This window comes from Hemiscyllium ocellatum, chromosome 26 (assembly GCF_020745735.1).
Source record: "Hemiscyllium ocellatum isolate sHemOce1 chromosome 26, sHemOce1.pat.X.cur, whole genome shotgun sequence".
In the NCBI taxonomy this organism is placed as follows: domain Eukaryota; kingdom Metazoa; phylum Chordata; class Chondrichthyes; order Orectolobiformes; family Hemiscylliidae; genus Hemiscyllium; species Hemiscyllium ocellatum.
Genome location: NC_083426.1, coordinates 55,039,934 through 55,059,244, shown reverse-complemented (window position 1 = coordinate 55,059,244; position 19,311 = coordinate 55,039,934). Strand labels below are relative to the sequence as shown.

The 19,311-nt window shown below is 43.9% G+C and overlaps 1 protein-coding gene across 1 annotated transcript; it reads right to left on the bottom strand.

Moving 5' to 3' along the window:
* Window positions 1-3,475: 3,475 nt before the first annotated feature.
* LOC132828255 (gastrula zinc finger protein XlCGF26.1-like) lies at window positions 3,476-15,274 on the bottom strand. Its single transcript, XM_060845228.1, has 4 exons — window positions 15,188-15,274; window positions 13,502-13,647; window positions 11,831-11,901; window positions 3,476-6,519 (listed from the first exon to the last, which is right to left on the bottom strand). The coding sequence occupies exon 4, from the start codon at window positions 6,218-6,220 to the stop codon at window positions 4,847-4,849; it is 1,374 nt and encodes a 457-aa protein (XP_060701211.1). The 5' UTR covers window positions 6,221-6,519; window positions 11,831-11,901; window positions 13,502-13,647; window positions 15,188-15,274; the 3' UTR covers window positions 3,476-4,846.
* Window positions 15,275-19,311: the final 4,037 nt, after the last annotated feature.

Sequence of the window (19,311 nt, the reverse complement as noted above, 5' to 3'; positions counted from 1 at the left end):
CCATTCAGACACAGGGAGAACGTGCAAACTCCATATAATTGCCCAAGGTTGGAATCAAACCCGGGTCCCTGGTGCTGTGAGGGAGCAGTGCTAAGCACTGAGCCACCGTGCCACATTTGTTTTGAATTTTGCTCTGGCTCCTTGATATCTTACTTGGTCAATCGTGATCTTGATGTCAAGGGTTGCTACTCTCACCTCACCTCTGCAATTTAACTCTTTTATTCCATGTTTGACCCAGGATTATCATGAGGTCAGGGGTTGAATGGCTGGGCACCACCGAGCAGGTTATTGCTGAGCATGTGCTGCTCAATAGAGCTTCTATTACTTGCTGGTGATCACAAGTAAATTGATGGGATGTCCTTTTTTTATGTATAGGATGTACATGGGCAAACTTTTCATTGTTAGATAAATGGCAGTGTTGCAGCTGTACTGGAGCAGCTGGGTGAGGGCATTGGCAAGTTCTGGAGCAGAAGTCTTCAGTATGATAGCCGGAATGTTGTCAAGGCGCACAGTCTTTTCAGAATCCAATGCTTCCCGCTGATTCTTAATATCATGTGAAGAGAATCAAATTGGCTGGAGACTGATATCTGCAATGCTGAGGACCACTGGAGGAGGCCAAGATGGATAACCGCCTTGACACTTCTGGCTGAAGGTTGCTGCAAATGCTTCAGCCTTATTTTTCACATTGTTGAGTTGGGCTCTCCCATTATTGAGGATAGGTATATTTGTGGAGGGTCCTTCTCCAGTGATTTATTTAATTTCCCGCCATCATCCGTAATTAGATGTGGCAGGACTGAAGAGCTTAGATCTGATCTATTGGTTGTCGGATCACATAGCTCACAAACTTGCTGTTTGGCTTACAGTAATCCTGTTTGAACATTTCACTAGTTAATACCTTTTTAGCTGAACCTGGCACTGCTCCTGGCATGCTGTCCTGCATACTCCACTGAACCACACGGATCCCCTGGCTTGATGGTAATAGTTGAGATGGGGATATGCCAACCATCAGGTTGCATATTGGAGTACAGTATAGCTGCTGTTGATGACCCACAGTCCCTCATGGATGCCCAGCCATGATTTGCCAGATCTAATCAAAAACTTAACACTGTGTTAGTACCACACAACACAATGAAAGATATTCTTAATGTGAAGATGAGTCTTTTCTCAACAAGGACTATTCAGTGATCATTCTTACACATACCGTGACGAATAGATGCATTTGCAACCAGCAGATTAGTAAGAAATAAAGTCAGGTATTTTATTCCCTATTGTTGGTTCCCTTAACACCTGCCACAGACCAAATCTAGCAGCTCTGTCCTTTAGGACCTGATCATCTTGATAGTAGTGCTGTTGCTGAGCCACTCTAGTATGTAGACAGTGAAATCCCCAGCTGGAGAACATTTTGTGCCCTTTCCGCCCCACAGTGCTTCCTCCAAGGACTGTTCAATATGAGTACTCACTCATCATCTAAAGGAGGACAACACATAGTAATCAGCAGGAAGTATCCTTGCCCATGTTTAACCTGATACCATAAGACTTCATGCACATTCAATGGTGAAGAGTCCCAGGGAAAATCCCCCTGATCATATACCACTGTGCCCTGTTGTGTCAGTCCTGCCGGTTAGACAGGACATTACGGTAGACGATGGTCTAGAGGTATTATCACTGCGCTGTTAATCCAGAAACCCACATCTGGGGACCCAGGTTCAAATTCCATCATGGCAGATGGTGGAGTTTGAATTCAATGAAAATCTGGAACTAAGAGTCTGATGATGACCATGAACCATTGTCGGTTTTCAGGCAAAATCTATCTCGTTCAAGAATGTCCATTAGGGAAGGAAACTGCCATTCTTATGTGGTTTGGACTACATGTGACTCCAGAGCCACAGCGGTCTGGCTCTTAACTAGGATGCTGCTGAAAATGTGTTGCTGGAAAAGTGCAGCAGGTCAGGCAGTATCCAAGGAACAGGAGATTTGACGTTTCGGGCATAAGCCCTTCTTCATTCCTGAAGAAGGGCTCATGCCCAAAACGTCGATTCTCCTGCTCCTTGGACACTGCCTGACCTGCTGCGCTTTTCCAGCAACACATTTTCAGCTCTGATCTCCAGCATCTGCAGTCCTCACTTTCTCCTCTTAACTGGGATGGGCAATAAATGCTGGCCTAGCCAATGATACCCTCATCCGTGAATGAATATTTTAAAAAGTGCAGGGATGGTAATAGTGGTGTTCTTTAGGCAAGGAAATCGCTGTCCTTACTTGATCTGGTCTCTGTGTGACTCCACTCCCATAGCAATATTGTTAACTGTTTACTGCCCTCTGGGCAATTTAAGGATGGACAATAAATGTTGGTGGAACCAGCAATCCCCATATCCAATAAATGAATTACAGAAAAATTGTGGGAAGAGGAGATAACATTTACATAGAATTCCTGTGGAGAAAGATGCCATTTGACCCAGCGTGCCTGCAATAACCCTTCGAAGAGCATCCCACCCCACACCCAATCTCCCTAACCCCTTGGGTACTATGGCTAATCCACCTAGCCTGCACATTTTCTAAATGCATTGAACTCAATACAGAGCACTCAGAACTGTAAAGTGCCTCAGCAAAAAGGGAGGAGTTGTTCCTCGAGCTTGCATTATATTCCAAGGCAAGACATCGTTTGCTGCAAAAAAAATTGAAAAAACTACTTCAATGAATCGAGTTGTGAAATTTCCATCACTGAGATGCCAGGAACATGAAACTTCTTGTTTTTAGTGACCCTGGTTTTGCAAATCTCTTCAATGGTTTTTGAGTGCAAGAGGATTTATCATTTCTTCTGTCAGAAAGGGAGGTAAGTGCTGCCCTATACCTTGGGAAGCTAAAAAAATCAGAAGACTTGTAAAACTACCTCAGCAACAGAAAAGCTCACTCTTGGAAAGATGGCCATATATGTATTTTGTTCACAAATTATTGAAAGAAAATTTAAAAGAGAATTCAGCAGCAATACCCATTGAGTATCTTATACATAAGTCAATATGGGATAATGTATGCTCTACTGAATGAGTGAATGAGAAAATAATGATGATCGATAATGGAGTTTTTAATCTGATGCTGAAGAATGAGGAGATCTCCAAACTGAAATGGGTGGATATCAGAAGTCAGTTCTATTGGACCTACAGGAAAAAGGACACCTAGAAATTTAATGATCTCTTTGATAAAAAAAGGGAATGAAATTTGTTTTTTTTTCCGTATGTTTAATTTCACAATTATTACATTAAAAGGGAATTTATTATCATCTAATAAGGTCTGAATGAAAGTTTGCAATCTAATGGAGTAAGGCAACAGTTGATGGATTTATGGTTGATCATTAATTGGGTTCGATTTGACTATATGGATGGAAGCTAGTAATCAATGGCATGAGTGTTTTATGGAGTGCGAGTAAATGAAATAAAGCTCTCACTAAAAAGTATGGACTTGAATTCTTTATAAACAGTTATGTTCTAGTGTATAATAGTATCAGATTGATTTCAGTAGGACCAAAATAAACAGCAGGATAATACAGATATTCCTTGAAAGGAATTCAGAACTAGTTGTAGAAACAGGAAAATTCATGTTTCATTGAAATATAGCAAAAGATAAAGTTCCAAACTGTCAACACTCTGAAGAGTAATCCTAAAGGCTCCTCCCAAGTCAGCCTGTGTTTTCTTGGCCTTGCTGATGTGACATTTATTACTAATACACAGCACTTCACTGCAGGAATTTAAAATAATAAATGAGACAGTATTAAATTGTCTGTACAATGATCTCTCCCTATCCTATATGATTCTGATGCCTCAGCCAGCAACCAGAGAGTCAAATGCTGTTTTTTTTCGATGTTCAATGGCATAGATACATACATCTGTAAGTGATGGCCACTTCCTCATCTACTCTCCTTTCATTGAAATGCACAGAGATACCAGATTGATTTATCCCACTGAACTATGAGTGAATGGTTCCAGTTGCCTTTTGTAATGGAACTTTCTTTGTCTTTAATCTAAGTGGGATGACCCATTCATTACAACTCTATCTTATCCATGAGCCCTGGAACAATTTTACTGTTCTATTGGATATTATAATTAGACACAAAGACACTTGCAACAACAGTTTGGAGACAACTCCCATATCTCCCTTACCCAAACATTTTGTCTTGAAAGATAGACTCTGGGATAGAAGCAGAAGCACACCATCACGTGGCAGTTGGTATATTTTGACAAAGGTTGAACTGATCTTTGTGTTCAGGATATCCCCCACAATTGCCTGTAACTTCAAATTGACGCAATATTATAGCGGATGCATTCACATTGGACATAGTGTGGACTAGTCTATTTGCTTCAATGGCAGGTGTCACCTCTGCTGAATAGGTCTCAAACCAGTCTTTGTCACAGATTCTGCCTGAAGCAATATGTCCATTTCTTTTTATTTTGTTTATGGGACATGGGCTATAAAATTTGGCCCAGTCAGTGATGCCATCTCTAACTGCCTTGGAGAAGGTGTTGTAAGTTGCCTTCTTGAATTACTGCTGTCCAAAACACTGTCAGAGAGGGAGTACCAAGATTTTGATGAGCAACACAAAGAACAATGATACATTTCCAAGTCAAGTTGGTGAGTGGTTCGAGGGGAACTTGCACATCACACGTGTTCTCATGTTATCTGCTGCCCTTGTCCGTCCAGATGATAGTGCTCAGGAGTTTGTCTCAGGAGCCTTGGCGAATTCCTGCAGTGCTCCTTGTAGATGATCCACACTGCTGCTACTGAGCATCAATGGTGGAGGGACTGAATGCTTTTGAATGACTTGTCAGTCAAGCAGGCTGCTTTGTCCTGGTTCGTATCAAGCTTCTGGAGTGTTGTTGGAGCCATACTTATCCAGGTGAGTAGGGAGTATTCCTTCACACTCCTGAGTTGTGCCTGCTAGATGGTGGACAGACTTTGAAGAGTCAGGAGCCAAGTGATTTTGTTTCACGTTCCTCAATAACTGAGGACTGGGTGAACTCCCTCCCGTCCTCCGAACAGCTGAGGCATCTTTCACAGCATGAGTACGTTGGTGTAAGAACAGGCTGCAAGCCTGAGTGAAGCCCTTCTTGCACACGGAGCAGGTGAATGGCCTCTCTCCAGTGTGAGTCCGCTGATGCATCAGCAGGTTGGCAGACTGTGTAAATCGCTTCCCACACACAGGACAGGTGAATGGTCTCTCCCCAGTATGAGTACGCTGGTGTGCAGTGAGGGTGGATGACTGTCTGAAACATTTCCCACAGTAAGTGCAGCTAAATGGCTTCTCCTGGGTGTGAATTCGTTGGTGTGACAGCAGGTTGGATGAATGAGTGAATCCTTTCCCACAGACCGAGCAAATGAATGGCCTCTCCCCAGTGTGAACACGTTGGTGCGCACTGAGGGCTGTTGAATGCCTGAAACTCTTTCCGCAAGATGTGCAGCCAAATGGCTTCTCCTGGGTGTGAATTCGCTGGTGTGATTGGAGGCCAGAAGAATGGGTGAACCCCTTCCCACAGACAGAGCAGGTGAATGGCCTCTCCCCAGTGTGAACACGTTGGTGTGCATTGAGGGCAGACGACTGTCTAAAGTTCTTCCCACACGACAAGCAGCCAAACGGCTTCTCCTTGCTGTGAATCCGCCGATGTGACTGGAGGCCAGATGCCCCAGTGAAACCCTTCCCACAATCAGGGCAGGCATAGGGCCTCTCCCCGGTGTGAATCCTCTGGTGGGTGGCAAGAGTGGATGCCCTCCGGAAGCGCTTCTCACAGGTGGGACACCTGAAGGGACGTTCATCCGTGTGTGTCTGCTGGTGTTTTAGGAGGTCAGAGGACCCAGTGAATCCCTTCCCACAGAGGGAGCAGGTGAACGGCCTCTCCGTACTGTGAATCCGCTGGTGACCAATGAGATTGGCTGAGCAACTGAACCTCTTTCCGCAGGTGCTGCAGCTGAATGGTCGCTCTCCTGTGTGGATCCGCTGGTGCAACATCAGGTTGGCTGCCTGAGCGAAAGCCTTCCCGCACACAGCACAGCTGAAAGGCCTCTCCCCAGTGTGCCCACGCCGATGGTACTCCAACAGGTACCGATGGTTGAACCCTTTCCCACAGTCCTCGCACTTCCATGGCCTCTCCCCGGTGTGCCCCCGTCGGTGGTACTCCAGACGGGACTGACAACCGAACCTTTTGCCACAGTCCTGGCACTTCCATGGACTCTCCATGGCATTAGTGTTCTTTGAGAGCCTCCAGGCAACACAAACAATTAAAGCAACCTAGCATCAGCTGATTTCTCCCTGCTTGTGTGGTCAGGTTGTTACACTTGTCCCAGAGCCTGTGTACTGGAGAACTTTCACTGAAGTTTCTTTTGTCAAAAAGAGGCAAGGAAATCAAATCGAATGCCTTCCATATCCAGAGGCCGATAATACAGAGGAGTGTGATGGTGCTGATGAGTGGAGCAGCTCAGTCAGATTTTGATGTGAGGCTTGCGTTTGCTCTTTGCTAATCCTCCCCTTCTTATAGTCTGGAGAGAGAGATTACAAAAGGCATCATTCAGAACAGGATAAAAAGAGGTCCAGATAGAGGAATGGGCGAGTTGTGTGGAAAGAGGTGAGCACCCAAGAAAAGTGGAAGGTAAAGTGGTCAGGATCTGGGAGGGACCCAGGTGGTCAGTGAGGGGTCCTGGGGCGGGGTGATTGGTAATGGTGGTGGTGGTCGTCCAAAGCGGAAGAGCCAAAGCAGGGAGCATAGGAGAAGGGAGACAGAGGGCCTTCTGTGTCACGGGCCCCCTATGTTTCCTCCCACCCCTGGTTTTTGGGCCCTTTTCCCACCTCACTGTGCATGCTTATGTGAGGAGCTGGTCTCTATCTTGTAGATTGTGCATCATCAGTTCTGCAAATGCACGTGTGTGTGTGTGTGTGTGTGTGTGTGTGTGTGTGTGTGTGTGTGTGTGTGTGTGTGTGTGGTGGGGGGGGGGGGGGGGTGTTTGGGTCTTTGTCTTGTGGATTGTGAATGGTCAGTTCTGCATGTGTGAGCAAGTAGGTGATCCTTATCCTGTAGATTGTGAACTGCAGGCATGGAGGGCACCTTTATCTTGCGAAGTGTGATGGTATGCACATGCATACTTTTAATATGTTATAAATACAGTTTTGGGTCCGACAATATGCTCTGGATTTGTAATTGCCTCCCATGCCATTGTAACCCTCCATACCTCTTTAACCAACTGCAGCACATATTCCCCTCCCTAACTCTAAACTCCTCCAGCCATTAGCACAATCCATATCTCTGGCATCAATTCCAACACTTCACAACTCTCCTGATTCCTATCATCTCATTAAATCCAGTGTTTCCTCCTTCTGCTAGGAGAACCCTCACTACCCCTTTAATATCTGCAGCACCTGCAAAGCTTCCTTTCTCTTCATTCCATCAAGTGGCTATAATGTTAAAATTAGATTCCCTACAGTATGGAAACAGACCCTTCAGCCCAACAAGTCCACACTGACTCTCCGAACAGTAACCAACCCAGACCTATTCTCCTTCCCTATATTTACCCGATTTGGCAATTTAACATGGCCAATTCACCTAATCTGTACACCTTTGGATTGTGGGAGGAAACTGGAGCATCCGGAGGAAACCCATGCAGACATGGGGAAAACGTGCACATTCCACACAGACAGTCAGCAAAGGCCGGAAATGAACCGAGGTCCCTGGCACTCTGAGGCAGCAGTGCTAACCACTGAGCTACCATGCCGTCCATTATTCCTAAGCCTATAATATCATCTAGCCCCTATAACTCTGTGTTCTTTCAGCCTATTCATGTACCCATCCACATGCCTTTTAAAAGTTGTAATTGTACCAGCCTCCACTACTTCCTCTGGCAGCTCATTCCAGCCTTTGCCTGAAATAACGTGCCCCTCATGTCCCTTTTAAATCTTTCGCCTCTCACCCTAAATCTGTGCTCTCTAGTTCTGGACTCTCCCATTTCAGGGAAAAGACTTTGTCTATTTACTCTATCCATGCCCATTATGATTTTATAAACCTCTATAAATTCACTCCTCCTCCTGCAACACTCTGGAGAAAACAGTCCCAGCTCATTCAGCTTCTCCCTAAAGCTCAAATCCCCCAACCCTGGCAACACGCTTGTAAATCTTTTCTGAACCCATTCAAGTTTCACAACACCCTTCCTACAACAGGGAGACCAGAACAGCACACAATATTCCAAAAGCGGCCTAACCAATGTCTTATATAGTCACTACATAATCTCTTAACTCCTGTACTCTGACCAATAAAGGAAAGCATACTAAATGCCTTCTTCACTATCCTATCTACCTGCAAGTCCACTTTCAAAGATCTACGAACCTGCACTCCAATGTCACTTTGTTCAGCAACACTCCCCAGGACCTTACCATTAAGTGTGTAAATCCTGCACTGATTTGCTTTTCCAATACGTAGCACCTCACATTTATCTAAATCATACTCCATCTGCCAGTCCTTGGCCCATTGGCCCATCTGATCAAGATCCCATTGTACTCTGAGGTAACCTTCTTTGCTGTCCATGACATCTCCAATTTTGGTGTCATCTGCAAACTTACGAACTATATCGCCTATGCTCACATCCAAATCATTTATATAAATAATGAAATGTAGTGGACCCAGCACCGATCCTTGTGGCACTTCACTGGTCACAGGCCCCCAGTCTGAAAAGCAACCCTCCACCACCACCCTCTGTCTTCTAACTTCGAGCCAGTTCTGTATCCAAATGATTTGTTCTCCCTGTATTGCTAACCGATTACCATGATCTGCTGTCATCAATCCTCTTTGTTACATCTTGAAAAAAACTCAATCAAGAAAAAAACTCAGTCAAGATTTCCTAAGCACGAATCCACATAGACTCTCTCTAATCGGTCCTTGGCTATCCAAAGACATGGGCATTCTATCCAGCAGGATTCCCTCCAACAAATGCCCATCACCAACGTCAGGCTCAGCGGTCTATAAGTCCTTGGCTTTTCCTTACCACCTTACTTAAACATTGGCACCACATTAGCAATCTCCAGTCTTCTGGCATCTCACCTCTGACTATCGATGATCCAAATATCTTACCAATCATTTCCCTAGCTACCCAGAGTCCTAGGGTTTACCTGATCAGGTCCACCTTTACATGTTTCAAGATATCCAGTACCTCCTCCTCTGTAATACAGACATTTTTCAAGATGTCATCATCCAGTTACCCACATTCTGTGTCTTCCATATCCTTCTCCACAATAAACACTGAAGCAAAATACTCATTTAATGTCACCTCTTGTACTTCCACAAATAGGCTGCCTTGCTGATCTCTGAGTGGTCCTATTTTCTCCCCAGCTATCCTTTTGTCCTTAATACATTCATAAAATCCCTTTGGATTCTCCTTAACCCTTTTTGTCAAAGCTATCTCATGTCCCCTTTTTGCCTTCCTGATTTCCCTCAAGTATACTCCTCTTTATACTCGTCTAAGGATTTACTCGATCTCTGCTGTCTATATCTGACAAATGCTTCCTTCTTCTTCTTGACCAAAGTCTCAATTTCTCTGGTCATTCAGCGTTCCCTACACCTACTAGCCTTGCCTTTCACCCGAACAGGAACCTACTGTCTGCTTGAAGGCTTTCCATTTTCTAGCCATCCTTTAACCTGTGAACATCCGCACCCAATCAACTTTTGAAAGTTCTTGCCTAATGCCGTCAAAGTTTGCCTTCCTCCAATTTAAGAACTTCAACTTTTAGGTCTATCCTTTTCTATCACTACTTTAATACTAATTTAATTATGGTCGCTGGTCCCAAAGTGCTCCCCCACTGACACCTCAGTCACCTGCCCTATCTTATTTCCCAAGAGTAGGCCAAGTTTTGCACCTTCTCTAGTAGGTATATCCACATACTGAAACAGAAAATTTTCTTGTACACACTTAATGAATTCCTCTCCATCTAAACCCTTAACATTATGGTAGTCCCAGTCTATATTTGGAAAGTTAAAGTCCCCTACCACTACCAACAGATAATTAAGACCTCCTTACAAATTTGTTTCTCAATTTCCAGGTGACTATTGGGAAGTCTATAATACAATCCCAATAAAATAATTATCCCTTTCTTATTTCTCAGTTCTACCCAAATAACCTCTCTGTATGTATTCCCAGGAATATCCTAAGTACAGCCGTAATGCTATCTGTTCTCAAAAAATGCCGCTCCTCCTCCTCTCTTGCCTCCCTTTCTGTCCTTCCTGTAGCATTTGTATCCTGGAACATTAAGCTGCCAGTCCAACGCTGAATCATGTTTCTGTAATTGCTGTGATATGCCAGTCCCTTGTTCGTAACCATGCCCTGAGCTCATCTGCCTTCTCTATTAGGCTGTTTGCATCGAAATAAATGCAGTTTAATTTACCTTGCTCTCTGCTTTGGTCCTGTCTGCCTTAACTGTTTGACTTGCTTCTATTCCCAACTGTACCAGTCTCAGACTGATCTCTTTCCTCACTATCTCCCCGGGTCCCACCCACCTCACTAGTTTAAATCCTCCCGAGCAGCTCGAGCAAATCTCCCTGATAGTACATTAGTTCCTTTCCAATTCAAGTGCAATCTGTCCTTCTTACACAGGCCACTTCTATCCCATAAGAGATTCTAATGACCCAAAAATGTGAACCCTTCTCCCCTGCACCAGCTCCTCAGCCACTCATTGATCTGCTCTAGCCTCCTATTCTTACCCTCGCTAGCTTGTAGCACTGGGAGTAATCCAGATATTATGACTCTTGAGGACCTCCTTTTAAAATTCCTACCTAAGATCATATATTTTCCCTTCAGAATCTCATCCTTGTTCTTTCTTATGTCGTTAGTTCCAATGTGTACAATAACCTGCTGTTGGCCCCACTCCCCTTTGAGAATACCCTGCAGTCTCTCTGAGATATCCTTGATCCTGGTACCAGGGAGGCAACACACTATTCTGATTTCTTGTTGTCAGCTGCAGAACCATCTGTCTGTGCCTCTGACAAGAATTTCCCCTATCACAATCGATTGCTTGGAACCTGATGTAGCCCTCGTTACATAAATTACCAGATTAATTAATGGAGTTGGCATATGTAAAAAACCAACCATGAAAGCTGCTAGACTGTCATAAAAAGTAAAGTGATTCCCTGATGTCCTTCATGGAAGGCAACCTACTACCAGTCTGGACTCAAGACACTGACCCTTCTAGGAAGGTAAACACAAGAAACAGAATTGGAGAGACAGAAAATGAATGGCGGGGATGTAGTTTATGATTTTAATATATCTATAAATCAACCATAACTTTATGAGAATTTCACAAACTCCATCAGCTAAAAAGAAAAGCATTGTTCATTTATGTTGATACAGTCACCTCCAAGTTCCCCATTGTCCTGACTTGTGTGACACCTCAGACTGGATGAGAAGAAGTTTCCTCCATTTAAATATTAGGAAGACTGAAGTCTTTGGTCCCTGCAAACTCCACTCCCTCGCCACGATTCTGTCCCTTTCCCTGACAATGATCTAAGGCTGATCTACACAGTTCTCAGCTATGGTGAAACATTTCACCCCAAGATGAGTTTCCAACTTCCCCATTATCACCAAGATCACTTATTTCTAACTCAGTAACATCATTCAACTCCATTCTAGTTGCCTGGTATGGAGGGTGCTAGCTATGAAGAAAGGCTGAGTAGATTAGGACTATTGTCATTAGAAAGAACAAGGTTGAGGAGGAACCTGAGGTCGACAAAATCATGAGAGATATAGACAGGGTGAATAGTGTTATGAAGATGTGGGTGTACTGTACCTTTAAAAAAGTTAAAAGCAACAGACCTACCTGACAGAACCAAGTGTTCTGAAAAGAAATATAATGTAACATTTGATCGAACAATACGATTAGCTGGTTGCCTGGAAATGACAAAACAGATTTGAATTAGGCTTATCAATTTAAATTACACCCCGAAAATACCAAACACCAATCCAGTTTGAATTCAGTACATTGCCAATCTTAAAAACCAATGACACAATCCAATGGTTTTGGGATATAAGACCTGGGAAAATTGAACAGTTGAGCGGAGATCTGCCAAGCCCCAGCATGTAAAAAGCCTGCTTGAAAAATATCTCTCTTAAAAGGTCCCTTTATCGATCAGTAACCTGTGAAGAATATTGGAATTCAGAGAAAACGAAAGCTGCCTCGTTTACAGATGATTTGTTTTGTAAATCATAATTGGGAGTTTTATTGGACTTGTATTATAGAAGGGAAGGTAACAGGTTAGAGGAAGGAATTGTAAATAGTTATTAGTTAATTATTCTCTGTTATACTTTAAGAAATAAAGGTGTTAATTTTTACTTTAACTAGTCCTGGCCTATCGAAGTTTCACAGATTACTGTTTGGGATAAATCTTTTCTGTGTTGCTGGTTTAAATTAACCTGTGTTGTAACAATAGCAAGGAGCTTTTTCCCAGAGTGGGGGACTCAATTACTAGGGGTCATGAGTTCAAGGTGAAAGGGGAAAAGTTTAAGGGAGATATGTGTGGAAAGTACTTTACACAGAGGGTGGTGGGTGCCTGGAACTCGTTGCCAGCGGAGGTAGTAGAGGCAGGCACAATAGTGTAATTTAAGATAGGTCTAGACAGATACATGAATGGGCAGGGAGCAGAGGGATACAGATCCTTAGAAAATAGGCAACAGGTTTAGATAGAGGATCTGGATCAGCACAGGCTTGGAGGGCCAAAGGGCCTGTTCCTTTGCTTTTTTTTTGCTGTTGTTCTTTGCTAGTCTCAGCTCATCTGCTGCTAAAACGCTCATCCATTCCTTTGTTACCTTTCAAGAGTTGACTATTCTGACACCCTCCTTGCTAGGCTTCCACAATCAACCTCCATCTCATCTTGAGATTCTCAAAAACTCTGTACTCATGTGCTAACTCGCAACAAGTCTTGTTCAACCATCACCAGCACTTGCTCACTGATCAGCAAAGGCTCCAGGGTAACATTTTAAAACTACTGAAATTGCTGGAGAAACTCAGCGGATCTGTCAGCATTGTGGATAGAAAACAGGGATAGGGTTTCAAGACCAGTGATGCTTCTTCAGAACTCTTTTTGTTTCAGATCTCCAGCATCTGCAGTTGTTTGCTTTACCAAAATTTAAAAATCTCATTCCTGTTTGCTTTCCTTCCTGATTGTCATTATCTCTATCACGGTGACCTCCTCCAGGCACACAGCCTTTCATATTTCTCTCCAGAAAGCAACAGGGGTTATGTCATTGCTGGGCTGCAGTAGAAACCATACTTAGAAATAGTCAGGAGGAGAGTAAAATACAAAACATCACAAACGTTAGATAATTGTAGAGAGGTGATTAGGGAGGAGAAAGATAAAACAGAACAATGAAAGAACATGGATTTAGATCCAAAATAAAGCAGTCACACCAACTCCAGAGCCATGGAACCTCACAGATATAATAATATAGAACTAAAAGCTCAAAGTTGTAGATGAATGTCAAAAATACATACCACTGTAATAATTTCATTCTTCAATTTGAAAGTCTCCTCTTAGAACTTGCAAATGGAAAGATATCAGAAGCACACAGAGAAAACTCTTACAGTTGAGGAAATATCCAGGGAGCAGGTGAGATCTCTGTGCAGCCCCCTTGAACATCCTGTAAAAGAAGTTTACAAATTCATACCGTTTGATCCCTTTAGACCTGACTGCTGTATCCAACTCCTTGAAATGTTTGGTGCAGACTACTTTCTGTGCTTGTGAATTTCACAGGCCCATCACTCTCTGGGTGAAGGAATTTCACTCAGCTCAGCCCTGAATGGTTTACCCTGTATCTTACCTCATCAACAACATCCTTCCTGCACCTACCCTGTCCAGTCCTGTTAAAATTTTCAAGGTTTCTCTCAGCACACCTCTCTAATATCAGAATGAGTAGATGGACTTTGTTGCCCTTTATTCAGAATGGAGCTTATCAAGCTGAATTTGCCTTTTAGACCCAATTGATGAGTCAGATTAGCAGTGCAGAAGGAAAAAGAAATAAGAACCTGATCTCTATATCCCACAAACTCATGGGACATCCTGCTTCATGTGTCCAAAAGCTCTGCTCGGTGACATGAAGACCCAAGGCAGAAGTGACCCTGAGTAACTGTCATCCTTGAATGCAGAGACTTCAGACCTTGAATGCAATGTGCTGCAGAGAGTAGGCATGGTCATCCTGGACCAGGAGGAGGGGACAATATGAATTTCTATGCTGGACTGTCAATAGTAGAGTTTTAAACTCTTTTGTCAAGGGTTTGGAAAGAGTGGATTTACACACAACAAATACACCAAGAAAATGGTTGTCTCTTCAGAATGTCTATCCTCTGGCTTCCTCTGGATTACAGGTTTACAGGGTAAACCATTCAGGGCTGAGCTGAGTGAAATTTCTTCACCCAGAGAGTGATGGGCCAATGAAATTCACAAGCACCGAAAGTAGTCTGCACCAAACATTTCAAAGAGTTGGAAACAGCAGTAGGATCTAAAGGGATCAAACGGTATGCAGAAAAAAGTGAGATAAAGGATTAGCACGATCATGATGGATGGAGAAGCAGACTCAAAAGGTTATCCTCCCGCCCCTACTTTCTGTTTGGCTGTGAGTCAGTATGAGAGACAGACCCAGTCTCGCCTAATTAGCGCACGTCAGTTACCCACAGTTACAGAAATCAGCAAACACTACCCCATGAATCAGGGGTGGCCCCACCCACTTCCGAGGGCACCCCGCCCCCAATAGACCTCCCCCTCAGCTCCTGAACCCAAAGACTCACCTCCAACTCCAAGGGAGATCCTTTGCATGAGGCCCCGCCCACCACCTGCGATTCCGCCCCCTCTCCCCCACGAGAAAGAGATCCCCAGACGAAGACCCCGCCCACCAGCACTATGCTCCGCCCCAGCCCCTGCTGGGGAATCGCGACTCAAGGCCCGCCCACCAGCTCGTGACTTCGCGGCCCCCCCGCGTGACGGCTTTGCCTGATCTTAGGGCAGGACAAAGATGGCGGCCGCCGGGCGGGTGGTGAAGGGGGAAAACTAGCGACTGCTGATTCTGTAGCTGCCAGCTGACTTGCCGCGACCCTTTTGGAGATCTCAGGCCCCAATGATTTCACCCAAAGCTTCATATTTATTTATTGTCCGCATCGGCCCCAAATCAATCGGCGGCCGTTCACCTCGGCCAGGTTCCCCAGGAGGTTAAAGAACAGCCGCCAAAGCAGAGGATGAAGCGTCTCCACATTATCCACTGGCCTCACTGTTCTTAACACTGCGCATGCTCAAGAACTGCGCTTGCGCCATGAGGGTCAGTTGGCCGCCGCACAGCCTTCTGGGTAATGGTATCACCATTGTTGCTCTTACTTTCATGTCCAGGTTTGCTGGGCAGCTGGTTTGAAATCAGAGGGATGTCTGGTGTGGGTTCAATTCTCGCACTAGCCATGCGCTTGCCTGGCCTGAGGCACGGTGACCCCCGTGGGAGAATAGAAATGTTGTTTTTGCAGGTGGAGTTGTGGGGTGTTAATTCTTGTGGCATGTAGCGTACTTAAGGCTAAGACTTTAATGAATATAGAGGGTCTTTTAAAGAAAATATTTTCAAGCTAGGAAATAACTTTAAAGGGTTGTAGCTGACCACAAAAAGAATCAACAGGGGGTTTTACAATAAAGCTTATAGTATGATAAGAGAAACTGGATAAAAGAACAAGCTGTAAAAAAACAAGTAACAAAGAATGCAGACAAGGACAGCAGGATGGCCAGATAAGAAAATAACTAACAAATGAGGTAATCGGCTTATGATAGGATGGGGAAAAGGAGGTGTGATTCCGTAGCTTGTAAACTGAATAAGAAAGCTAATATACTCTGTTTGTGCGCGCACTTCTACTTGATTGCAGAAGCGTCCAGTTCTTGCAAGGCTGTAATAAATTGTTCTTGTTTCCAAGGCTTTGTCTCAGGCTGATTGATTTATGAGTGAGTTGTGTCATCCCCATCCCCATCCCTCTATTCCTCTATTCCTAACGAGAGTAGCCTGGTAAGACTATGATGACCGTACCTAGTCTCACACTGAAAATCAAATCTCACTATTAACAGTTGATTTTTTAAAAAGTTCAAGGTGTACAAAATCTGCAAAGTTCTACAATTTAACTGATTTTCAGACCCAACATGATAAAAAGCATGGACTAGGCTTCTGTACTGAACAAGAATCATGATGTATTACAAATAATTTCACTGAGCTACAGTTAAACAGTTAGAAACCATCAGCATCTAATACATTTAATTAAATCTCTGATTCCCCTTGAGAGAGAAAAATTTCAGGTTGTCAGGTGTATGTTGATTTTAACGAATATAGAGGGTCTTTTAAAGAAATAGTGTTAAGCTAAGAAATAACTTTGAGTATTGAAGTTGACCACAAAAGAAACAGGAGGGGCATTTTGCAATAAGCTCATAGTTTGTAGGTCCGCTTTTTGGACTATCAAAGTCGTAAAGGATGATCTCAGAAGTCAGAAGGTTAGAAAAGAAAAGAGGAACTGGACAAAATAATTGGAAGGCTGTAACGAACAAGGACAGCCAAATGAGACAGATTGAAAAGAAAAACAAGTGAGGTAATCAGTAAGTATGATCGGCTAAGGCTTGGGTGCAGGGAATTACCAAATGAAGGAATAACAGGTGCAAGTAATAACCAAGTAAGAGGATAGAATGAAATAGACACTTATGATAGGTTTAGTGCTTAGTGTAGGGGTGCCAAGAGACCCTTCGAGAAAGTATAAAAAGACTCTGTATTTTACTGTTGGGTGTGTCTCTCCTCATACAGCCACCCATCTTTAAAAATGTTCAAATAAATGTACTGCTTCGGAACTCTTTGACTCGGACTGAAAATTATTGATTAAGTGGGTTCGTTTCTCAAACCCTTATAAACCTTCCATTTACACACACAAAGACAAGATTAAATAGGTTATGGACAGAGGGAAAAGATTGGAAAATACTTCAATTGTCTTTGTTCCTAGGTTCTATTGTTGAAATGATCATTATGATTCATTTTCTGGCCAGCACTTTGCTTCAGCCATGGTTGCATCCATGATTTGTGCAAGAAATAAGATGGTCCCTTGTGGTGGGCTCATGCAGAAGATACACTTCGATTTAGAGTCATAGAGAGGTATAGCATGGAAACAGACCTTTGGTCCAACTCGTCCATGCTGTCCAGATATCCCACCTGAGCTGAAAAAGTGTTGCTGGAAAAGCGCAGCAGGTCAGGCAGCATCCAAAGAGCAAGAGAATCGATGTTTCGGGCATGAGCCCTTCTTCAGGAATGAGGCTCATTTCTCTGCCTGACCTGCTGCGCTTTTCCAGCAACACTTTTTCAGCTCTGATCTCCAGCATCTGGAGTCCTCACTTTCTCCCAAATACCCCATCTGCCAACACCCAACCCATATCTCTCCAAACCCTTTATATTCATATACCCATCCAGATACCTCTTAAATATTGCAATTGTACTAGCCTCTACCACTTCCTCTGGCAGCCCATTCCACAGACGGACCACCCACTGCATGAAAAAGTTGCCCCTTAGATCTATTTTATATCTTTTCCCCTCTTACCCTAAACCTATGCCCTCTAGTTCTTGACTCTCCAGCCCAGGGAAAAGACCTTGTCTATTTACGCTATCCATGCTCCTCATTATTTCATAAACTTCTATAAGGTCACCCCTCAGCCTCAGACGCTCCAAGGAAAACAGCCCCAGTTTATTTAACCACTTCGTATAGCTCAAATCCTCCAACCCTGGCAATATTCTTGTAAATCTTTTCTGAACCCTTTCACATCCTTCCGATAGGAAGGAGACCAGAATTGCACACAATGTTCCAATGTCCTGTACAGCCACAACATGACCTCCCAACTACTGTACTCAGTACTCTGACCAATATAGGAAAGCATACCAAATGCCTTCTTCACTCTCATATCCAACTGAGACTCCACTTTCAGAGAGCAATGAACCTGCACTCCAAGGTCGGTTTGTTCAGCAACATTCCCTAAGACCCTACCAGTCATTGTATAAGTCCTGTTAGGATTTGCCTTTCCAAAATGCAGCATCTTGTATTTATCTAATTTAAACTTTATCTGTCACTTCTCAGCCCATTGGCCCATCTGATCAAGATCTTGTTGTAATTCGAGGGAACCTTCTTCACTACATCTCCAATTTTGGTGTGGTCTGCAAACTTACTAACTATACCTTTAATGCTCACATCCAAATGATGAAAAGTAGTGGACCCAGCATTGATCCTTGTGGCATTCCACTGGTCCCAGGCCTCCAGTCTGAAAAACAAACATCACCCTCTATCTTCTACCTTTGAGCCAGTTCCATATTCAAATGGCTAGTTCTCCCTGTCTTCCATGAGATCTAACCTTGGAAACCAGACTCCCATGGGGAACTGTGTCGAATGCCTTACTGAAGTCCATATAGATCACATCTACTGCTCTGCCCTCATGAGTCCTCTTTGTTACTTCAAAAAACTCAAGTTTGTGCGACATGATTTCCCACGCACAAAGCCATGTTGACTGTCCCTGACCTGTCCTTGCCTTTCCAAATACATGTACATCCTGTCCCTCAGGATTCTCCCCAACAACTTGCCCACCACCGACGTCAGGCTCACCAGTCTATAGTTCCCTGGCTTGTTCTTACCATCTTTCTTAAATAGTGGAACCACATTAGCCAACGTCCAGTCTTCCGGTACCTCACCTGTGACTATTGATACAAATATTTTAGCAAGAGGCCAAGTAGTCACTTGCCTAGCTTAGCACAGAGTGCGAGGCTACATCTGATCATGTCCTGGGGATTTATCCACTTTTATGCATTTCAATACATCCAGCACTTCCTCCTCTGTAATATGTACATTTTTCAAGATGTCACCATGTATTTCCCTACATTCTATATATTCTATGACCTTTTCCACTGTAAACACTGATGCAAAATGCTGGGTGGCACGGTGGCACAGTGGTTAGCACTGTTGTCTCACAGCACCTGAGACCCGGGTTCAGTTCCTGACTCAGGCGACTGACTGTGTGGAGTTTGCACATTCTCCCCTTGTCTGCGTGGGTTTCCTCCGGGTGCTCTGGTTTCCTCCCACAGTCCTAAAGATGTGCGGGTCAGGTGAATTGGCCATGCTAAATTGCCCGTAGTGTTAGGTAAGCGGTCAATGTAGGGGTATGGGTGGGTTGCGCTTCGGTGGGTCGGTGTGGAGTTGTTGGGCCTCACTGCAAGTAATCTAATCTAATCTAAAAAAAAATTCATTTGGTATCTCCCTCATCTCCTGTGGCT